Here is a 23724-nt window from a genome sequence, read left to right as displayed (position 1 = left end):
ACCTGAATCAAACCACCACATGAGCCAACTGATGTTCTGGGTTTGTGGGAAGAGGAGTGATGGAGGCAAGAGGGAGACACAGAGATACGGTCAAGTTGTAGGCCCTGTGGGAAGGCCAGCATTGATTCATCTGTCCTTGTGTCCTAGCCCTTGCCCTGAAGATACAGTGGCTGGAGGAACAGGGCAGAGTTGGGGTAGGCTCAGGTGTGGAGCAGCACAGTGGAGGTCCTGGTGAGGGGGGTACGAGAAGGGAGGGAAGAGCAGGGTGCTGGGAGCAGAGAGAGGAAGGGTGGATGAGACTCATGAGCTGGGTACCAGAATACAGAGGCAAGAGGAGGTGGGTTAGATCTGAGTACCTTGTCATGCGGCTTGGGTTTTCTCCTAAAGGACTGGCCGAGCTGGGGAGTGGTGTCATAACACGGAATGCCCACTAGTGAGCGGTGGTTCAAAACACAAGCCTCAAAAGAGTTGGGAGATAGGGTATTTGATGGGTCACTGGCCCAGAGCATGAGGCACCATTGCACACAGCCACCCTGTGGAGACACAGGGTCAGTTCCATGGGAGTTCACGCTCCCACCAAGAGCTGGGGCATCTTTTGGTTTGCCCTTTGGGCATTTGTGCTGTGGGCATTTCTGCTGCTGAACGTGTGCATCGTGCTTCCTGGCTCAGGAGAAGTGTGAATCTAAGTGCATCAGGAGTCCCAGCTTTTCAGATTGGGGCTGAAGGGCTTTGGGCTGTGACCCTGAGCACCTCACAGTCCTGGAGTTGTGTTAGAAATAGCCCAGCAGTGCCTGTCCTGTGAATTCTGACTCCTGCAGGACATTCACACAGAAATTATTATCTTCCCAGGGGATCTGAGCTAGGGCAGGGTTGAAACATCTCCCTGGTTCTGGGCCACATCTGCTAGGCCCTCAAAAGGAATTAAGTGGGGCTGGGGAGATGGCTTAGTAGTTAAGGTGCTTGTCTATAAAGCCAAATGACCCAGTTCAGTACCCATGTTAGCCAGATATGCAAGGTGGTTCATGTGTCTGGAGTTCATTTGCAAAGACTGGTGGCTGCGCCCCCCCCCCAACCTCTTTCTCTCTCAAATAAATAAATAAAATATTTTTTTAGAGCTGGGTATGGTGATGCACACCTTTAATCCCAGAACTTGGGAGGCAGAGGTAGGAGAGTCACTATGAGTTCAAGGCCACCCTGAGACTAGTGATTTCCAGGTCAGCCTGGACTAGAGTGAGACCCTACCTCAAAAAACTAAAAAAGGGCCTGGAGAGATGGCTTAGCAGTTAAGCGCTTGCCTGTGAAGCCTAAGGACCCCAGTCCGAGGCTCGATTCTCCAGGACCCATGTTAGCCAGATGCACAAGGGGCACATGCATCTGTTCATTTGCAGTGGCTGGAAGCCCTAGCATGCCCATTTTCGCCCTCTCTCTATCTGCCTTTCTCTCTCTCTGTCCATCACTTTGAAATAAATAAATAAAATAAAAACAAAAAAAATATTTTTAAACTAAAAAAAGAAAGGGAGGAAGGGAGGAAGAAAGATATTTTTTAAAAAAGGGGGGGGGACTGGAGAGATGGCTTAGCAATTAAGCGCTTGCCTATGAGGCCCAAGGATTTCCCCAGTGCCCATGTAAGCCAGATGCACAAGGAGGCACATGCATCTGGAGTTCTTTGCAGTGGCTGGAGGCCCTGGTGCACCCATTCTTTCACTGTCTGTCTCTCTGCCTCTCTCTCTCAACTAAATAAATGAAACTTTTTCTCAAAAGGCATTAACTGAAGCCCAGGATAGCCCACGTTGAGAAGTGGAGTTGGAGTTGGACTGACGTGGGGGAAGGGCGACTTCAGGGCCAGGCTGTCTTTAGAATCTCTAGCCCCACCAGGGTGCTTGTTGTAGGTGCCCAGTGAGTGACGAGATGTGAGTCAGGCCAGCCTTGCTGAGGGCCTCCGAGAGCAGAGGCAGCCATGAGCCCGGCCCCTTGCAGCCTGAACTCCCAGCTCTCTGTTCCCCACTGGGGGCCTCTGCTCTGAAAGGTGGCCGTGGGGACCTGGACGTGAGGACCCTGCCTCACTGCTGCTGCTTTCTGACCCTCAGAAGCAGTTTTTTGTTGTTGTTTTATTTTGTTGTGTGGGCTCCTGCTGGTTTTCAGTGCAATCCTTTGATGATGTTCCTCTGCTCATGTTTTCTCAAGCACTGAAGAGACTGAGGGACTCTTTTCTTTTTTTAGCCAGAAGTGGATTTCCCCATCCCACCAGACAGAAGCAGGAATCTGGAGTCAGGGCAGAGCCAGCCACAGGAGCCCATCAGCATGCCCCAGACGCTGACCAGCACACTGGAGCACATTGTGGGCCAGCTGGACGTCCTTACACAGGTAGGCCATGATGTGATCTCACCCACTTGCTTGCATTTGGTCTGGCATTTGGACCCTTGTTAGTCAGCAAATGCCGGTGTTTGTTTTTTAATGAGCCAGGGTCTCCCCTCAGGCTGGCTTCAAACTCAAAAATCCTCTTACCTCAGCCTCCTGAGCGCCAGGGTTCTAGGTGTATGTTACCATGCCCAGCAAGTGCTGAATTTTTTTAATACATAATTATAGTGGACCAGTTTTCCAGTTAATGAAATAGTAGTTGCCTGCCCTGGTATCCTGGCTCTAACGAGTCTTGAACAGGCCTGGCCAGGCCGCTAGACTCCAGCCTCACTCACATGAGCTCCTGCCAGAATGCGGCCACCCAGACACAACAGAGGTGCCCATTCATCCCCCTCTCAGCTCAACAAGCAGGGATGTGACAGGGCGGGGGAAGAGGGTGCTAAGGTTGCGAGAGCCAAGCTCTGGGTTGGAGCCTGCTACTGCCGTTTGTCCTCCATATGGCCTTGCGGGGATGCCTTCAGCTCTTCAAACCCTGATGCAGTTTTCTGTAGCATGCAAGCGCTCCTGGGCTCTGTTTCTTGGGCCTGGGGTGAGGATTAAGGGAGATGAATCTCTCTGTAAAGTGTGTGACCTGTGCCTGATTCTGGACTTCAGCTCAGTAACAGTTCACTGTGGCCTTGACCATGACCCTCATTATTAAGAGAAATGTGGGCCCCACCCTCTGGAGCTTACATTGGCAGCTTATAACTTACAAGTAGCAGTTTCAACAATAGCAAGATGCCAAGAGATAGCAGCCAGTACTGGGGGCTTGCCTGGTGGGGCAACTCGTCCAAGGGAGGCAGAGTGGTTTTAACAGGGGAAGCAGCCAGCCTCCAAGTCAGGGGCAGGGAGTTGAGTGAAGTCCAGGGGGCTGAGTGACGTTCAGGGTGGCTGACAGGGCATGAGGCGGGGCTACGGGCAAGGTAGCATGTGAAGCTCCTGCCATTCCCCATTCCCATGCCGACTCGACTCGTGCCTAGTGAGGCTGTGGGAGGGCCATTTGGCCTACTAGGAAAAGAAATAGTTGCAAAAGTAGGAGGGAGGAGGGGTTGGAGAGATGGCTTAGAAAGTGCTTGCTTACCAAGCCTGATAACCTGGCTGCCTTTCCCCAATGGTTAAGGCTCAGCAGTTAAGGTGCTTACCTGCAAAGCCAAAGGACCCAAATTCGATTCCCTAGGACCCACATAAAGCTAGATGCACAAAGTGGTGTGTGCATCTGGAGTTCATTTACAGCTGCAGGAGGCCCTGCTCTCTCTCTCTTTCAAATAAATACATTAAAAAAAAAAAAAAAGAGGGAAGAATGGTCTCCAATTCAGCCCACCAGAGGACGCAGAGAACCCTTGGTACCTCTAGCCAAAATGGAGCTCAAGCAGTCTGGCATCTTCTCATCTCCCTTCCTCTGGACTTTGGCCTAAGTGTGCAAGACTGTTACATTGCTGGAGTGTTCCAGTATTCTATCCAAAACTGCACACTTTGGGCCCACAGATGGAGCACACACAAGGAGATGTCAAGTGTGAAGGACTATGGTTGTATGACTCCAGGACATGGCACGTAGATGTTTTGGCAAGCCTGTTAACCTCTGAGAAGAAGGTTTATTCTAAGAGAGTTATAAGCAACATACAGTCTTTAAAAAAAAAACAAGGGTTGGAGAGATGGCTTAGAGGTTAAGGCATTTGCCTGCTAAGCCTAAAGACCAAGGGTCAGTTCCCCAGTATCCATGTAAGCCAGATGCACAAGGTGGCGTATGTGTCTGGAGTTCATTTGCAGTGGCTAGAGGCCATGGTGCACCCATTCTCTCTCTTACACACACACACTCTTTCTCATAAATAAATAACGTCTTTTTTAAAACATAAAAATAAAAGGCTGGAGAGATGGTTTAGCGGTTAAGGCACTTGCCCTCAAAGCCAAAGGACCCAGGTTCGACTCCCCAGGACCCATGTAAACCAGATGCACAAGGGGGTGCATGCATCTGGAGTTCGTTTGCAGTGGCTGGAGGCCCTAGTGTACCCATTCTCTCTCTCTCTCTACCTGCCTATTTCTGTATCCTCTGTCTGTCTCTCTCTCTCTCTGAAATAAATAAAAATGTTTAAAAAAAAAAAAAAGCTGGGCGTGGTGGCACATGCCTTTAATCCCAGCAATTGGGAGGCAGAGGTAGTAGGATCGCTGTGAGTTCAAGGCCACCCTGCGACTACAGAGTGAATTCCAGGTCAGCTTGGGCCAGAGTGAGAGACCCTACCTTGAACAAACAAACAAACAAAAAAAAAACAACAAGCTGAGTGTGGTGGTGCACACCTTTAATCCCAGCACTAGCACTTGGGAGGCAGAGGTAGGAGGATCATTGTGAGTTCGAGGCCACCCTGAGACTACATAGTGAATTCCAGGTCAGCCTGGGCTAGAGTGAGACCCTACCTCGAAAACAACACACACGCATGTTCGCGCGCACACACATACACACACACACTCTCTCTCTCTCTCTCTCTCTCTCTCTGTCTCTCTTCCAGCCTGTCAGAAATCACCTAATGTTCTTCACAGCCTCAATAAGTGAGAGATCAGGGGAGGTGGAATCAATTAGAACTTTATAGGATAAAATTGGAAATATAGTCTGAGAAGATAGCTAAAAATAACTTCACTAGATCCAGAGGAACTTAGCACTAAAAATATTTCCTGTTCCTTGTTTTAGGGATGCCCATGGAAGGCTTTGTCATGTGTTAGCAGTTAGAAGCATGATAGTATCTTTGGAAGAAACTGGCACCGCAGGGCATAAGTGAAGGCTCTTGTATGGCCTGTGGTGGGTGTCTGGATGTCCCTTTGGCAGCCTAGTTCCTACCTCGCACCTTGTCCTTCCACTCTCAGATAAAGCAGAGACCAAACTGCCCTTGGGCTTGCACGTCTTCAGAAACCTGATCCTTTAGGAGATAGGGAGATGGCTCAGTGGGTAAAGAACTCACTGTGCAAAGTTGAGGACCTGAGTTCAAACCCCTAGGACTCCTCAGCACCCACATAAATACTGGATAGGTATGGCAGCCTGCCTGTAATTTTGGCACTCGGGAGGCAGAAGCAGGGTATTCCCAGAGCAAACTAGTTGTCTTGACTAGCCAAATCAGAGAGCTCTGGGTTCAGCGGAGAGACCCTGCCTCCATAAACAAAGTGGAGAGCAGGAAAACACCCAATATTAACCTCTGGCCTCCAAGTGCTTGCACATGTACACGCACGCACAACAAAGAAGTAGAAACCAGGTCCTTTGGAGCTGGTGAAAGAGCTCAGCAGTTAAGGCACCTGCCCGAAAATCCTCAGGACCCTGGTTTGGTTCCCCAGTACTCACGTAAAGCCAGATGCACAGGGTGGTGTGTGTGTTTGGAGTTTGTTGCAGTGGCTAGAGGCTCTGGCATGCTCATTTCCTCCCCCCACCACCATAAGTAAATAAGATGAAATTTTTAAAAAGAAAGAAACCAAATCCTTTAACCCCAGAATGGAGGTTGCGCTATTTTGTTTTGGGGGGGAATACAGTTTTCACAAAGTGCTTACATTATTTTTCAAAACTGCATTTGTAGTGGGAAATAGACTGTGGAATGACCTTGAAAGGTGTGGGACCCTTTTCTTTGTCCTGTTGTCCTAAACCTCCCAAGCAGGGACAGTCTTCACACGCCCCTGGGTTGTCAGGTCTCTCCAAATTGTTTTCACTGGAAAGTCCTGAGAAGTGAAGGGTTTGTATCCTTGTCCTTCCGGTGCGTACCTCTGAGGCCTGCAGCTCTCCCAGGGGTGTCCTTTGTGGCCCTACTTCATCCTCCCATTGGGTTTCCCAGCAGAGAACATCTTGTCAGGTGTGGCTAAGGCGTTAATAATGGCTTGTTGGGGGCTGAAGGGATGGCTTAGCAGTTAAGGCACCTGACTGCAAAGCCAAAGAACCTATGTTCGATTCCCCAGGACCCACATAAGCCAGATGCACAAGATGCCACATGTGTCTGGAGTTCATTTGCAGGGGCTGGAGGCCCTGGTGCTCCCATTCTCTCCCCCTCCTCTCTCTATCTGCCTGTGTCTCTCAAATAAATCAGTAAAAGTAAAAAATAAATAAACAATGGCTTGTTGTGCCTGGGTCAGCCATGGAATCCACAGCCTGGCTTCTCCAGGAAGCAGGTGATCTTGATCTCAGCCACTGTGGGTCAGAGCGTCTCCAGCTACCCTTACTAAACAGTTTAGGTGGAGTTTGGGATGGCTTTATCAAGAAGTTTCCTGCAAGTCGTCGGGCTCGCCTAGCCTACACAAGACCCTAGCTTTCCTTCAGACCAAATTTGCCCTTCTTGAAAGATAAGCCCAGAAGTTCTTGCTCAGGGCTCTGAAATTGCAGAGCCCTTGTGGTTGCCAGCCAGAGCACACACACACTATTGCCTCGGCCTGCTCCCTTGTGTAGGAGAGACCCCTCCTTACTACCCTTTGAGGCTGTTCTTAGGGCCTGTGCTAGTTCCCAGCTGAGCCCAGAACAGCCACGTTTCATAAAGTGTAGGAGAAGCAAGTCCACTCTCGGGTTTCAGGGTTGCTGTGCTCACCCAGTGAGCCACCGGCCCATCAGATGTCTAGGTACATTTGCTGTCCTGGATCCCAGGGCTTAACACCACCACTGATCACCTGGGCGACCTTGGGAAGGTGATGTCATTCTCCTGGCCTCAGTTTCCTCTTTTAGAAATGGCGATAGCCAAGTCTACCAGGGTCCTCTAGACGCTACTTTGAAGCTCTTGGTTAATTTGTGTGCTGGCTCAGTGGTAAAGCCCAGCAATAAGCTGGTGATGTATGAGGGGCAGAGTAGGGAAGTCGTTAAGCCAGGTTATAGCTTGAGAGCCGCAGGAGTGGACATCCCACACACAGCCTCTGCTAGACTCAAGGCCAGGAAGTTCCAGTGTCCAGCTGGGCAGGGAGGAGAGGGGACCTGGAAGAGATGTCCCAGCCTCGGAGGGAGGTGAGCACAGAAGATGGCAGCAGCATGGGGTGTGAGTGGGGCTGGAGCGGGCGCGGGGGCGCACACCTTGGATCCCAGCACTCGGGAGACCCATGAGTTCGAGGCCCACCTGAGACTACATTGTGAATTCCAGGTCAGCCTGGGTTAGAGCAGAAACCCTTCCTCAAAAAATGAAAAAACTAGGGATGGATTTTAAGGGTTCATAAAAACTTTGAAGTTGGACTGCAGCATCAGGAGCCAAGACTGAAGCTCTTCAAAGAGTTCACTTCTCGAGACAATCAAATTATAATGGCTTTGGGGAAAATGTGTTGCCTAACAATGGGATTTGGGTTTTCCTTGAGGGGCTTTGGGGGACACAGGAGTTCTCAAAGGGAACTAGGGCTGAGGTGGGGATTGTTTGTGTTTCGTTATACCTGTGCCTCACACAGTGTGTCTGTCCTCAAGGAGCTCCACTCTGAGCTTGTCTTCAACCCCATCATCGCCTCCCCAGCCAACCCACATCTGTGCTATGGCTGCCCAGGTCACTTACCCGCTGGGCCTGGCGAAGTCCCCTGTGCTGACAAAGCTAGCTGCCCCCCAGTCGCCAGAGGAGTCCAGAGAAAAGCCAGGACCCACAGCAAGGTGCCCAGGCTGCTCCTGCTCCCAGGGCTTTGCCTCCCCCTATGCCTTTAGTCCCGTGGTGGCTCTCGCTGCTCCCTGTGCTTCCCCACACTGCCCCCGTGCCGTATGGGCTTCCCCCCGTGCTTTAGGACACCTCTTTGTCTATCTTGTGGTGCAGGCGGCAGAGGCCAGCGTCTGTCTCCGGGAGGGGCCAGGTCTTCCCATGAGGCCCCACATCATTTTCTCTGTCCCCTCCCCCAGACCAGGTCTCTCCATGGTGACCACCCCTAGGGAAGTCCAGGCTGGACCACAGGGCTGCCAGCCTTCTTGCTGATGTGGGGTACCTGACCTGTGCACTCTGTGCTCTTACAGAGTTGCTGGGTGACCTGAGGTCCTTTTTTTGTTTTTTTATTTTTTATAATTAACAACTTACATAATTATAAACAATTTCCCATGGTAATTCCCTCCCTCCCCCCACTTTCCCCTTTGAAACTCCACTCTCCATCATATCCCCCCCCTCCAATCAGTCTCTCTTTTATTTTGATGTCATGATCTTTTCCTCCTATTATGATGGTCTTGTATAGGTAGTGTCAGGCACTGTGAGGTCAAGGATATCCAGGCCATTTTGTGTCTTGGGGGGAACATGTTGTAAGGAGTCCTACCCTTCCTTTGGCCCTTACATTCTTTCCGCCACCTCTTCCACAATGGACCCTGAGCCTTGGAAGGTGTGATAGAGATATTGCAGTGCTGAGCACTCCTCTGTCACTTCTTTGGCCTGCGGTCCCTTTTACCGACACTAGAAAGCTAGCCAGCAAGCAAGGAGAGATCACCGCCCCCCCCCCCCCCCCCCCCCCCCCGCGCCCAGCATTCCTGCACAAACTCACCTCCCCATTGGCTCTCTTGCATGCATCCCTCCCCATCCCTCCGCACACTCCAAGAGGCCAGAAGGACTGCTGGGCAGGGCCTGGATACACTCCTGGGTGACAGAGGCTCCGACCCCCCTGGGGTAAAACGCAGAGGTGTGGAAAGCCTGCGAGGGTGCTGTGAGGGTCGCACAGGCCCAGCCGGTGGCTTCGTGGTTTTGCCTCTGAAGCTGACAGCAGTTATTTTTTACTCCAGTTTCATGTCTTGCTGCTTTTTAAAAATATCAAGCCATGAAATTCTTGTTCCAACTGTTTTTTATAGCACTCAGTGCTTCGGGCCAGCCCAGCAATGCTGTGATGTCACATTCAGGCTCCTGTGGCTCATGGAGGATGCTGGGCTCCAGGACCCGAAATTTACACAAGAGGAGCCAGGACCCCCTAGCCCTCCTGATTTGGGTCTCCTTAGTGGTAGAGTTTGTAGGACTACTGACCAGGACTACTGACCTAATTCAGCAAGGACAAGGGGTTTTTGCTCGTTTGGTTTGGGGACTTGGAGTGGTTCACCTGTATGAATCCTCTGCCCCTGTGTCCTGGCAGTTCCCTGTTTGACGGGGGGTCAGGTCCGCGCTAGCCGGGCAAGTGGGCTGCTGGGCTGTTCTGCTGTGTCATGGGCCGAGCTGCCTGACCACTCTCTGGGGCTCTAGATACCCTTCTTTGTTAGAATGGCCAGCCACTGTTCGTGGAAACAGACTCCTGTATTTTAAAGTAATCATTTCCTTGGGGGTGGTCCTCCCAGCTGAGCCAGGACCCAATTTGTTGGGAAGGTGTGGAGTAAAAGTCACCTTGTGTGCCCCCCGTCAATTCCTGTTTACAGGAAAGCACTTGTTTGTGTCTACCGAACCCAGCCTGCTCCACATCACACTTGCCAGTGCACCTGGCCCCTCGCAGTCTCCGTCCAGAGTGGACTGAGCTTTGATGAACGTTCCTTTATACACGTTCAAGGGCTGCCCTTTCCACCCAGTTAAGTTCAAACAGCCTGAGCCCTACACTTGGGGTTCGCAGATAAAAGACTTGTTTCTCCCACCACGAAGAGGTTCCTTCCTGGGACACGGGACTCAAGACCCTGTCTGGTCTGTGGCAGGAACACGCTTGCTTGGCGCCTTGCAGAGGCACTGGGCAGGAAGAGGAAGAGCATCTGTCTGCACCCCGGCCCCTCCCCAGCCCTGTTGCTCACTTTGGCATTTTATCCACAGGTTCCTGTGGCTTTGCAGTGGGGAGAAGTGGGGGAGGCCGCAGGCTCCCCGAGTACCAAGTCAGAGCAACATGTAGCCCCCCTTCGTGGCACTCAGCCCGCCACCAGCACTGCAAAACAGGCTCATGCTGACGATTGCATGGGGGCCCCGATGGCTGCTCCCCCGGGGACCTGGCAGGCAGCTCTTGCTTTCCATCTTCCATCCAGTCTGCGGCTGTGGTGGCAAACACCCCTCCCCAAAGACGCTGCGCACTGAAAGCCCCCGCCTGCCAGACGGGTTGGGCCGTGGCTGTGGTTACCTCTGGAGCCTGGGAATGTTCACGGTCGGTCAGACGAGATTTCTTCTGAAGCTGCAAACAGGCCTGGAGGTGGGGGGGAGGGCTGGAAAATTGCAGGCAGGAGCTGGGAGGGGTCTAAGGCCCAGGCAGGGACACCTCATCCGGGCCGCTACAGAGTGTACTTAGAGAAAGGCAGGGGGTCGCCAGTGATTTGCCCTCACTCCTCAGGGGACTTCCAAGCAAGGGTCAAGCACAGACCACGAGAAGGGCCCCGTGTGAACTCGATGGCAGGCCGCCCTCAACAGGCTCGCGCTGCTCTAGGATTAACCCAGTCACCGCTGACCCCGTGGCTGCCTGATAATCTCTGGTGAAGCGCCTCCGCCACAGGGCCGGGACGGCTGCCGCCAGCCTGCCGCTTCCCTGCACGCGTCCGCTCCACGCCTGTGCCGTGGGTACGGACCCTCGTCACCCTCGGGAGCCTCGGCTACAGGAGGGAGGGAAAGCAGAAGCATTGAGCTACGCATGGCATCTAGGGAGCAATACTGTAAACCCCCCCCCCAGTCTGATCAGGATCGAATTGGGCTCCAGAAGACTAGGCAGGATCTCAGGGCAGGGTCTGTTTGCACTGTGGGCCAGTGGGTGCTTGGCAGGGCAGGGAATGCTCCTGAGGTCCCATCGTGATGGCCTGTGTCCTCCCTCCCTGAGCTGGGAGAGGATGCAGCCCAACTTGCCAGGCTGTACTGAGGATTCCCCAGGGTGCTCACCTACCAAGCCATCTCCCAGCCTTGAGACAATTTTGTTATACTGGGCCCTGGTAATCAGAACCAGCGGCCTCTGTCCTATCCCAGCAGACACCTGGCTTCCCCGGGGGCGTGCACATGGCTGGTGAGGAGAGGGGCTTAAACCCAAGCCCACAGTGACAGGCCTGGCTCAGGTCGTCTCTCTCGTGCGAGCGTGTTCCACGGGCACAAGGAGCTTCTGGTTTTACAAATGTTGAGGGGTGGATTTTTTTTTTTTTAATAGTTTCTCCTTTTAGGGGAAGCAGTGACATGGAAAGGCTGCACTTAATTCAGAGGAGTTGCTGTAAAGCCCTGAGAAGGCACATTAGTCGAGATTCCTTAATCCTGTGGCTAATCCACTGATAGAAAATAGTGTTTCGTGTATTTCCCAAAGAGAGCTGACCCTCAGTAGAAGTGGGGGCGGGGGCAGGCAGAAACGTCGTCGGAGAAATTCTATACCCCTGGGATAACGTGAAGCAGAAGTGGGGACCCGCAGGCTCAGGGAGCCAAGAGCCGACCGTGGGTTGCTTGCAGCAGCTGTGGACTGAAGGTGACTGGTTAACGGTCGAGCCCAGGGATGGTGAGGAATCTCTTTAGATCCTTGTGTTTTGTGGGCCAGCCGTGGGTGATCCCAAGCCCTTGAGCATGTCAGATGTCAGCCTGAGAGGAAGTCTTCATCCCTTCCCTCCACAGTCAAGGCCTCGTAGCTCTCAGTCATCATGAAATCAGGGCCATGGTGGAAGGGGGGCCTATCTCCTCTAGCCCTACTTTGCCTTCCTGCTCAAGCCAGGAGATGCCCTCTCTTCCTGGGCTGGCTGGTGAGAGACTGACGCTGGAGGTGGGTGAGGGACCCCTGCCACCCGCTTCCCTCCCCCAGCATCCCCTCAGGCGTGCCCGATCCAGGGCCCGAGCTAGCTGCGGTGAGTGTTGCTCAGAGCACGGCCGCCCTTGGCCTTTGGAGACACGCCGTGTTCTCTGCACTTTTCCTCGCACTCAGGGTCCAGCATCAGCCGTGCCGCGCTCAGTGTGCATTGTGTCTGGGAGCAGGATGACAGCAATGAACCAGAATAAACAGGACTCTGCCCTTGTGCTAGAGCGAGACTGGTATCGCCAGGCTGCTTGAGAGCCAGTGTTGGCACCCCCAGACTTCAAAGCCCCTGTGCCACAGACCATACGATGCTGGGCCATGAGTGGGCTGAAATGAAGAACCTGGGTGGTGAGAAGGGTTGGATTCAGGCCAGCAGCCTATACCCAGTGAATCGGGTGGGCTCCTTCAGCCCCCAGCCACCCTCACATGTGCCAAGGTGCCATCAGCAGGGCAGGACCGCCTGTGTGCACATGTGTTCTTGTGCACCCGCTCATGGGCATACACCAAGAAACCAAGCTAGGGCTGGCGGGGACAGCGCAGAGCTGGGACAGGCTGCGAGCCCAGCATGCTCACTTTGTTTTGATAGCTTACAAGACCCCACAGTGGAGAGACTCCCCTTTTATTTCATCTGTTTTAGATCTTTCAAATATGAGTGAAGTCAAAACCATGCTACAGGGGAGATTAATTCCACATTTTCCACCTCTGCAATGGAACTGAAGGGAAGCTGGACGCTGTGCTGCACAGTCCAGGGCAGGGCACTGGGCCAACTGCCAGTTGTGCCCCTATTGGTGTGGCAGGATGACTGCACTCTCCCTCTGACCCAAAGCAGCTGGCACCCTCCTGCTCCCCAATAATCTGAGTCCTGTGTTTGTGAGAAGGGGACTAGGGAACCCTAGAGCCTCTGGAGAGACCTGTTGAGGAAGCCCCAGTCAGCCACAATCCTGGAAATGATTTAAAGCTACTTTCCAACACAGGAGAAGAGCCAGACTACCTTGTCCCCCAGTGGCTCAGACCCTCCCAGGCCCAACCACAGGCCACCCTCTTTGGGACATCAGTGAGTTCCTTTGATATCTAGGACTTCTTCAGTATTCCAAAGCTCACTCGACAAGGCAGCAGCTGGGGGGAGTCGTGCCCAGCCCAACAGAGCAAGTGTTGCATAAATATTAGCTGTTCACATCAGTGTTGCTGTGGCTCTATTAGAGCTGTTCTTTTCAGACAAGGAAGCTAAACCCGAGTTAGGTAACGTGCCCAAAGCCAGTCAGTCGGCAAGCGAGTGGTCCGGTTCAGATTTAAACCAAGGCCGTCCAGGTCCGGAGCTTGTTCTTTGCCAAATAGGACAAAGCTCCCCACTGGGAACTACTTGGCAGCATTTTCCAAGGGCTTCACTTATGTTGCAGCCATAACATGCTGGGAACAGAGGAAGACAACCTGAGCGTGGGCCGGGGCCAGGAGGGAATCCTGGGAGAAGCTGGACTGGGCCTTCAGGAAGCAGCAGTGACCCGTAGCACAGGACTTCTTCTTTTTTCTTTTTGAAGTAGGGTCTCACTCTAGCTCAGGCTGACCTGGAACTCACTCTGTAGTCTCAGGGTGGCCTCGAACTCACGGTGATCCTCGTACCTCTGCCTCCCGAGTGCTGGAATTAAAGGCGTGCGCCACCACGCACGGCAGCCATGTGAGTGCTGTGCCAAGGAGCGTGAACTGTTGGGAAGGAAAGGGACACAGCAGAAGCAGTGAGGAGAGAGTATGAAGGGTGCCCCGAAAGTAGAGCGAGAGGAGTCACTAAGATGCTGAGGGGCCAGACAGACAGGAAATTGGCCCCTGAGTTCTGAGAAGAAAGCACCTAGCCCCACCACACTGCCTGGATGTGGGGTGTCCTCAGGCCGGAGTCCTGATGTAACTGCCCTGCTGTGCTTACCATTTCCACTGCCCCTCCCAGGCTTCACCCAGGGGCCACCTCTGCTTGACACACTTGCCCTGTCATCTTGACCCGTCACATGACCCAGGCCCCAGCATTCCGTGCTAGACTGCAGCGATAGCTCCGCTCACCTGGGCAGAGGGCTCGATGGATGTGTAGGTAGGGGCCAGCTCCCCACCTCCACCCACCAGCCTGGCCCAGTCCCCCCGCCCCAGCCCTCCACCTATCACCCTGAGTAGGCCCAGAAGGAAACCCCCACCAGCTATCACTCGCCAAAGAGAACCCAGGGTTCTGCTTACAGCAAGACCTAGACATGGAGAAGTCCTCTAGCTGGGGTAAGAGGCAGCCACAGGAAGAAAGGCCACCCCAGAAGGGGGTGTGCATGGGGGACTTCCAGTGAGGCCTGCCATGGAAGTCTTAGGGTCTAGCCAAGCAGCCAGAAACAGCTGGAGCGGCTGGCTGGTCACGATGCCAAGCACCTCGGGCGTCTTTCCTCCCTTGGAGACAGCGCTCGCCATCAGAGGTGGTAGGGCGGCTTTGTTTCAAAGCAGCCCTGCCAGAACTGGTACTGTGCCCAGAGAGAGGGCAGCAGTGCCTGGAAGCCCCTGAGAGCTAGAGACTCTTGTGCAGCATAAGGCAGATGCTTGGACAGTGTGTAGATGTTAGATGCCTGCAGGAGGGTCACAAGCCTTGAGTGTCCATGGCCCTTCGGTCTGTAGCTTTCACAAGAGAAGCCTTCAGCATAGATGGTGGCAACAGTGGCCTTGGAGAAGGAGCAGCTCCTGAAAGGACCCTGGCTCTGAGGGTGCACCCTTGGTCTGCATTCTGAAGTGGCAGCCCAGTCCCTGTGGGAGCAGATGACCACGGTCAGTTCTTCAGCTGGAGTCCATCCTGAAACCAGCACCCCACAAACTGGACAGGAGCATGTGGGAGACCCATCTTCCCCGGCAGTACCCGTTCAGACCTGTGGCCCGATGACCCCGGGCTTCCCTGTTCCTTCCCTTTCTGGCTGAGGTCTCTGCTGCCTCGACTCGACCTTCCTTGGGGCATCCATCTCTGTTCCTGCCCACTCTGGGCCAACCACACTGGCCTCCCAGCAGCTCCACAAGTGTTTCTCGGGCCCTTTCTGCCTGCTAGGAAGTCCTGCCTTCTGCCCATCTTAGGATGTGTCACCGCAGAGGCCTTCCAACCGCAAGTAGCGCCCTCCTTCCAAGTCAGCCAGCGCAGGAGCAGGCGAGGCACGCTGGGACCCCGTCCTCGCAGACCAGACTCACTCCGTTTTGTTCTCTTGACTTCTTCCCAAGCGCAGAGTGAAAAGTGGGAAGAGAGAGGGAACAAAATGAGAACTGAGAGAGAAGAGCTTCGGAAATGACAAGAGGATGGAAGCTGGGAAAAGGAAAGGCCCACGTGGCTGCAGGAAGGAGCACTCAGCCCGAACCAGGGGGAGACTGGGCAGGGGTAACAGTGGGAGATAGAGGGGATACAGGAAGGCCCGCACAACCCAGGGAAAGTGACTGCAGGTGTTGGGCCTGTGCGTCATCAGGCGAGTGGTACCTGCTCTTGCTGTCTCGCCACCCCTGAGGGTGAAACCCATTGTCCCAGGGGATGCTGGACTCTCCTCCACCACCTCCTCCATCAGATACTTGGAGGACTCTTCCCCAGAACTAGGCAGAGCCCCCAGGATTGCTGTAGCCGCCTGTGCCCCTCACCTGCTGTGGAACCAGGCAGGGTCTTTGCAGACCAGTCCTGGCCTCATGGTGCCCCATGTGCCAGAGTCCCAGTCACACAGGTCCAGGGAGCCAAGACTTCTTCCCTCAGCCACCTCAGAGACCAACAGAGATGGCCAAGCCTAGGCCCCATCCTGTACCAGGAACATTAGCTGACCAGTGTGGGTCACTGGTGGGTGAGGGAACAGTACAGGAACTAGGCTCAGCTCTTTGGGGTCCCGGAGTCCTGTGGGGCCCTAGTAACTCAGTGCTCTATCAAAATGGGCCTTGGTGCTGTGTTCGTATCCCTCTGCCATTTGGGGTGAGGGGCACAGGTGCCAGACATGCCTTAGGATTGGCATTTCAGTGCAACTTCTTTGGGAATCACTACAGTTCCTAGGGAACTAAAAATAAAGGCCTGTCACTTTAAAATCAGTTCTTTTTAGACAGTGTACAAAAAGCCCTTCGGGGCATTACATAAAATGTCTTACACGTCCTGAACTGTGAGGGAGAGAAGACGCACTCGGCCTGTGAATGTGGCCCCAACAGGAGACAGATCACTATGTCGCTTCTCCCCTGGCAGGAGAATCTGGATGGAAATAGAATGCCATTGTTGAGCCTGTCCTAGGAGGATTTTCCTCCAGGAGCTCGGGCGGATGAGTCACAGTGGAAGCCCCACCCCCTGGCCCAGCTCCTGGATCCCTTGCCAGCTGGGCTGTCCAGAGCCAAGACCTGGCCCAACCGTTTTTCACTGTGTTCTTGGATGGGTCCCCAGCACCTCCCCACCCCCGCCGCCGGCTCACCTGGGTCGGCCACTTACAGCAGCATCCCTGGCATTGTCCGCAGTCCAGCAGGGCCCTCGGCCCCCACACCTTGGATTCTGCGCTCCAGCACCAAGGGCTTGTGGATTCATTTGCTGGCCTCCCTTCCTCGTCTCCACCCTCTGGCTACCCCACTAGCGAGGACTGGCTCAGAAGCACACAGCAACTGCTGCTGACTGGGCCCCTTCCCAGACCACTGCAGGCCCACCTGGCCCTCTCTACTCTCTCCAAGGGGCCTCACACTCAGCCCGGCCCTTCTGGAGCTGCCTTCTGCCTTGACCTGAATCTCTGCCTCAGAAAATGCCCCTACTGTCTGATTACCCCCCCACCCCACCCATCTAGCTCATCAGAAATTTTTTTATATATTTTTATTATTTATTTATTTATTAGAGAGAGAGAGAATGGGTGCACCAGGGCCTCCAGCCACTGCAAACGAACTCCAGATGCATGCCCCACCTTGTGCATCTGGCTTACGTGGGCCCTGGGGAATCGAACCTGGGTCCTCAGGCTTCACAGGTAAATGCCTTAACTGCGAAGCCACCACTCCAGCTGGTTTTATCCATGTTTCTCTCAGTCGGAGCCACCCTCCCCCTCGTCCTTGTCTTCACCTTGCCTTTCCACAGCTACACAAACCCAAGTACAGCTAAAGAACCTCGCCCGAAGGATGAAGATGAAGATGCCTCACATGGCCTGCCGATCCTGAGGCCCTCGCTGCTGGCTCTCCCGCATGACCTCCTCTCGCCTGAGGAGCTGCTCCTCCACCTGAGCTCCTGCCTCACTTCCTCAAGGCCCCCCCGAAGCCAGACACATCCATCCTTCCAGCTCAGCCACTGGCCTGTGTGACTGCTTAGCCTATACCCGAACCCGGCCGCACCTTCATGCCTTCTGCCCCGCAGGCCAGATGCCGACCAGCACCACTCGGGGCAAGAGCCGGCAAGCTTTGTCTTCAACTGTGGAGCGCCTAGGCCTTGCTGGAAGCTGGAAGCAGCCACAGGCAGAACATAAGCCAACCTCAAGCAACAAACCTGACTTCCAGGCGTGGGTTCCACGCTGTCACCCGCCACCCTTCCCAGGAAAGAACAGAAGCCATGACAGACAAGGGTCTAGGAGCAGACTGTGGTTTCCTAGAAGTCGTCAGTAACAGCTGGCGAAGGTGGCTCAGAAACGAGCCCCCAGGTGACCTTCTTGACTGATGGAACTTTGATAATAAAACTTCTGACAGTGGTCTGGGGAGATGGCTCATTGGTTAAAGTTGCTTGCAAAGCCTGCCAGACCAGGTTCAAGTCCCCAGCACCCACATAAAGCCAGATGCAAAGTGGCACATGCGTCAGTGATCCCAGCACGCCCACAATGGGAAGCAGAGCTGCAAGAATCTGAAGCTCAAGGAGCCGCTAGCCTGACGCATTGAGTCTGGCAGCGTGTTTGCAGAGGCAAGAGAACCCGTCTAAGAGAAGGTGGAGCACAGCCAAGTCGTCTCTGTTTCTTTTGTTTTTAATATTTACTTATTTAAGAGAAGGAAGAGAGAGAGAGAGAATGGGAGTGCCAGTGCCTCAAGCCATTGCAAACAAACTCCAGACACACGCACCACCTTGTACATCTGGCTTACATGGGACCTGGGGAATCAAACCTGGGTACTTTAGTCTTCATAGGCAAATGTCTTAACCACCAAGCCATTTCTCCAGCCCTCTTGTTTTGTTTTGAAGCAGGGTCTCACTCTAGCCTAGGCTAAGTTCAAACTCACTTTATAGTCCAGGCTGGCCTTGAACTCACAACATTCCTCCTACCTCAGCCTCTCACGTACTGAGATTACAGGCATGCAACAGCTATACCTGGCAAAAGTTATCCTCTGACATACACATGCACGCGCGCACACTCCACAAGTAAATTTTAAAAAATCTTTAAATCAATAAAACAGACTTCTGGAACTTTGATGATCTCAGCCCACTAGGCTCTGCCACCCTGGCCTCAAGAGCTGTGACCTCATGAGTCAGGCAGTGTTGTCAAGTGAGGAGGATGACAGAGGTCCGACAGGGGTCCTCGTTCTAGCTTCCTGTTCCGGTATAAGGTGTGAAGAAGAGGGTTTAAGGTTCAGCCTAGTCTTTGAGAAAGTAGGACACCAGCTTGTTGTGGGGTTAGTCACTTAGGCCACAGGGAACAAGCGTCTTGGTGAAAGCACCCAAAATGAGAGTATTAGGTCTTCACTGGGTGTCTGTGAAGAGGCTCCTGTTGGTACAGGCCTTCGTCCCCATAACATTGCCTTCCCTTGGTTTAAAAGAACCATTCATATGAAAGTGTTCAGACGGTAAGAGGCTGCTTTTGGATGGGCGTGGTGGCGCACAGCCCCAGCACTCAGGAGGCTGAGGTAAGAGGATTGCTATGAGGTTGAAGCCAGCCTGGGGCTACAGAGTGAGTTCCAGGTCAAACTGGGCTAGAGCGACACCTTGCCTTGGAAAAGAGTGGGGGGAGCTGCTACTTGGGAAGGAGGGATGCCTGAGGTCAGGAATGTGCAGCTGTGTGCTTCCTGATGGCGTTAGAGCTACTAGGTGTCCCTGGCAGGTCTGGAGCTAAGGCCCATCTGCTCAGGATGCCTAAACCAGGACAAAAGGAAGCCACTGCAGGGTGACAACTGGGCCCCGCACCTTTCTCCTCAGGCTGCTTGTGTTTGGGTGTAGGGCTAGAAGCTATGGAGTAGGGGGGCAGCAAGTACAAGTGCACTGCGGAAGCCCTCAGACCCAGCCAGAGGTGAGAGGAGGGAGAGACAAGGCCAATATGCATAGTACATGATGCGTTCGCACTCTCTCCAAAGCCAGGTCAATGGTATTCATGACCCTGGTTTGAAAAACTGTGACTTTAGGTCAGTTGCTTAATGTCGCTGTGTCTCTGTTTCTTTATCTGAATAGTGGATGATAGGGCTGGAGAGATGGCTTAACAGTGAAGGCACTTGCCTACAAAGCCTAAGGATCCAGGTTTGATTCTTCAGGTCCCACATAAGCCAGATGCACAAGGGGGCGCACGCATCTGGAGTTCGTTTGCAGTGGCTGGAGGCCCTGGTGTGCCCATTCTATCCTTCTCTCTCTCTCTCAAATAAATGAAAAGAAAAAACAAAAAGTGGGTGATAAAAGCTCATACCCTGAAGGGTTTCTAAAGAGTGTCTGACACATCCTGAGCTCTGTGAATAATGTCAGCTGCCCAGTGAAGCTTCTGGAAGAGAGAGTGTCAGGAAGCATGGCAGAAGGGGTGGCAGGTGGGAGGCACCCTATGAACCCGTTCTGGGACTTCCCGCTGTCTCTCCTGAGTTGACGCATCACACTGCAGCCAGCATTTCGGAATCAGCTTTGGCGTGGGCAGCATAAGGGCCGGGAGAGGGAGTAAGCGGCTGGCTCCTCCAAGGCTGACGGATGGAAGGGGTCTCACAGTGGAGAGTCTGGACCCTAGAATGAAGGGTTTTCCCCCCAGCCACTTTATCTAGACAGGCCTATGCAACAGCCATAGCCCTAAAGTTCTCCACTCTCTCCCTGCCTAAAAGCCCTGGGCACCAACCATGTCAGGCAGGTGCTCTCCCCTCTGGACACAAACTACCTGGCCTGGTATGCACCCCTGTGAGGGACTCAGCCAGGGCTTTGTTCCTCTGGCCAGAGAAAGACCGGAGGCAGTGTGGGTCATGGGGCTACTTGTAAGGCCAGTTCTCTTCTGCCCTTGAACAAAAGAAAGTCAAGGCTGCTGGGCAGGTGTGCCTGTAAAGTCTTCCTTATCCTCCAGGGTAGGTACTAGCTGTTTCCCAGCCTGGCCAACACAGGCCATGTGTGGCAGGAGAATTCCCAGGGCAGGACCAAGACTAGGAAGTGGGGCAGACGCCCAGCTGCCTATATGACCAGCCTGGCTGCGGCCCTCACAGGCGTGGCCTGAGCTAACCCTCCCGCCGGACGGCCAGAGAGAAGAGCGCTGCCTCTGTCCTCTGGACGCTGAGGCCGCATGTCCTTAGTCCTATGGTCCAGGCTGGCATGGATGTTTGCCCACCCTTTATTGCTCTGAGCCAGCAGGTGAAGGTCACGCACTAGGCACTGGGCATGGTGGCACACATACACCTTCAGTGCCAGCACTCCACTCGGGAGGCAGAGCTAGGAGGGTCACTGTGAGTTCAATGTCAGCCTGGTACGACATAGTAAGTCAGCCAGGTGTGGTGGCTCATGCCGTTAGTCCCAGTACATGGGAGCCAGAGGTAGGAGGATCACCATGAGTTTGAGGCCACCCTGAGACTCCATAGTGAATTCCAGGTCAGCCTGAGCTAGAGTGAGACCCTACCTCGAAAAATAATAATAATAAATATATATATATATAAAATAAGTAAAACTAAATGAATGTATGACATTTGGGACAGGCATGGTGGTGCATGCCCTTAATCCCAGCACTCAGAAGCCCGAGGAGGGAGGAGCACCATGAGTTTGAAGCCAGCCTGAGACTCCATAGTGAATTCCAGGTCAGCCTGGGCTAGAGTGAGACCCTACCTCGGAAAAAATAATAATAATAATAATAATTTAAAAAATATATATATATATATATAAAAGACCCTAACCTCGAAAAACCAAGGGGGAAAAAAATTCACAGTATGAAAAGGCCACACAAACTAGTCCCAAAACAGTTCTTGCCACGGGTGCCCTATCCCCTCCATGGTACCCTAGATGCTCTCTTCCCCTCTCTCTGGCATAGTAGTGGTTTAACCTGGCCATTTCAGACCTGTGGCCTAGACATACCTGCCAGCCTTCTGGTTGTTTGTAGCACCCACCCTGAGCAAGTGTGTGTAAGCAGTGCTACGAGTTCGCTCTGATGGGGGGACCCTCTCCCCTGCAGCAGAAACTTACCTGCTGATGGGAGAACAAGACTTCCAGAGTTCAGCTGGACTGTGGAGGATCATTGTTTTCTGGGGAAATGAAGTCTCAAAGAAAGTGAGAGTCAGAGGATGCAGTCTATTGTTCAAAAATCTAGAAAGCATGCACCTTTCCCTGGCCCGACCTCTAGGCGCCAAGTAGGTTAGGTAAAACAAATGTGAATGTGAACTGCCCAGTAGCCTGGTGGTGGCTGCCACCTGGCCCCTGGCAGGGTGAGCTCGAGGGCAGACAGGACAAGGGAAGTGCAGCTGAACAGAGATGGCACTGCTAACATCAGGCTGGTATGGGGGCAACATGCAAGCTCCCCCCCCACCTTTTTTTTCCTCCCATTCTCTACAGGGCACTTTTTTTGATTTGTTTTTTTGTTTGTTTGTTTGTTTTCGTTTTTGTTTTTGTTTTTTGAAGTAGGGTTTCACTCTAGTCCAGGCTGACCTGGAATTCACTATGTAGTCTCAGGGTGCCTTCGAACTCATGATGATCCTCCTACCTCTGCCTCCTGAGTGCTGAGATTAAAGGCGTGTGCCACCATACCTGGCTCCAGAGCACTTTTTTTCTTAAATTTTTATTTGCATGCATGTGCACGTGTGTGGGGGGGGTACACCAGGGTCTCAGTGCTTCAGATGCTAAGCTGAAGTATGGCCGCCCCCCCCCAAAGAAGTAAGTGTAGGTCGTGTTGCCCATTGGTCTCGCATCTCACTCTACCCTGGCTTATCTGGGACTCATTTTGTAGCCCAGACTGGCTTTGAGCTCACAGTGACCCTCCTCCTACCTCAGCCTCTCGAGTGCTGGGATTAAAGGCAGGCACCACTATGCACAGCATCACCCACACATTTTCTGAGCCCACAGTCTCTGCATTTAGAAATTGGGTTCCTGTGAAAAGTTTTTTTTTTTTCTTTATTTATTTATTTGAGAGCGACAGACACAGAGAGAAAGACAGATAGAGGGAGAGAGAGAGAATGGGCGCGCCAGGGCTTCCAGCCTCTGCAAACGAACTCCAGACGCGTGCGCCCCCTTGTGCATCTGGCTAACGTGGGACCTGGGGAACCGAGCCTCGAATCGGGGTCCTTAGGCTTCACAGGCAAGCGCTTAACCGCAAAGCCATCTCTCCAGCCCTTTTTTTTTTCTTTAAAAAAAAAAAAAAAAAAAAAACCACAGGCAGAAAAGGAAATGCAGCTGGCTGGGCTGCCCCACTGTGGCCTTGAGTCCCGACTGACTGTCGGAAAGGATCTGGATACAGAATGATTGTTTGGCTGTGTGCATTTTGCAGCAGCCAGTGGAAACTTCCAGGAATGCTGCTCGGGCCAGCTGGGGGCTGTTTCCACCGCCACTTTTACGAGACGCAGACCCATTCCCGGGTTGGCTGGCCAGCTCAGAGGATGTGATGATTTCTTTCAGCTCAGCTCTGCCTCTCAGGGTCCACTTCATGTTCCATGGGCAGTGAAATTTTTTTTCCAGGCACTATCCTGTGACCCAGGGTGCAAAACCCTCCCATCACCGGCCACCTCATCCAGAAGGGGCCACCAGGCTGAGCACCCGCCATGGCAGCGGACACCCGTGCAGAATGCTGGGAGAGTTTATAGTAGTCTTAGAGGACAAACTGTCCCAAAGTGTCTCACTGGTTTTTTGTTGTTGTATGTTTTGGTTTTGGTTTTTCAAGATAGAGTCTCCCTCTAGCCCAGGCTGACCTGGAATTTCCCCTTATGTAGTCTCAGGGTGGTCTCCAACTCACAGCCATCCTCGTACCTCAGCCTCCCGAGTGCTGGGATTAAAAGCGTGCACCACCACACCCAGCTCGTTTCACTGTTTTACTGCGCAATGAAAGCTTCCTTTCCACTGGGCCAAGCTCAGAGACTACATGGACTGGGGCAGTACCTATGGGGAGAATCCTGCAGTGAAATTACTTACCTCTTCTGGTGCCTGCCTGCCAATAGGCCATACCATGCAGGACCCACGTCTGTCACATACACGGTGGCCTTCTCCACAGTGAACTCATCCTCACTGGGTCATTCAGTGGTTGGTGTGGCCCAGGTGTGTGCAGAAGGCCCCCACCAATCCTTAATGGTAGAAGTGAGATGACCAGACACTGTCCAAAGCCAGAAGATGTGGCTAGGGTTTTGCAGCCTGTCTGTGAGCCCTGTGTACAAGATTAGTCCTGGTCCATGATGCACACACAACCCCAGGTGGCCAGAGCTACAGACAGCCATTGTGCAGGATGTGGGGGAGAGGGCCGCAGAGCAAGGACTCAGCCCATGGGTGTAGAGGGGAGGGCTGTCATGGGCAGGACCCGCCATTGATAGGGCAGCTATCTTTCCTCTGGATGGAGATGATTAATCATCTCCAGTGGTTCTGGACAGAGCCTCGCCCACATCAGGGCAGAGAATTCCTGACCCCGTAACTTGTCTTGGAGA

At 53.3% G+C, this 23724-nt stretch overlaps 1 protein-coding gene across 3 annotated transcripts in view; it reads left to right on the top strand.

Moving 5' to 3' along the window:
* Poc1a (POC1 centriolar protein A) overlaps window positions 1–23724 on the top strand; it is a 92388-nt gene that overhangs the window by 67776 nt on the left and 888 nt on the right. For 2 of the 3 annotated variants that reach the window (XM_004664311.3, XM_045136982.1), the window contains one exon: window positions 2221–2364. The exons of the other annotated variant lie outside the window; for it this stretch is intronic. In XM_004664311.3, the coding sequence (XP_004664368.2) occupies window positions 2221–2364 (144 nt within the window). The remainder of the gene's footprint in view (window positions 1–2220; window positions 2365–23724) is intronic. 3 annotated transcript variants of the gene reach the window in all.

Source organism: Jaculus jaculus, chromosome 17 (genome assembly GCF_020740685.1).
Source record: "Jaculus jaculus isolate mJacJac1 chromosome 17, mJacJac1.mat.Y.cur, whole genome shotgun sequence".
In the NCBI taxonomy this organism is placed as follows: Eukaryota; Metazoa; Chordata; class Mammalia; order Rodentia; family Dipodidae; genus Jaculus; species Jaculus jaculus.
The sequence above is the reverse complement of the archived record's forward strand: the minus strand, read 5'-3'. Positions and strand labels throughout refer to the sequence as shown.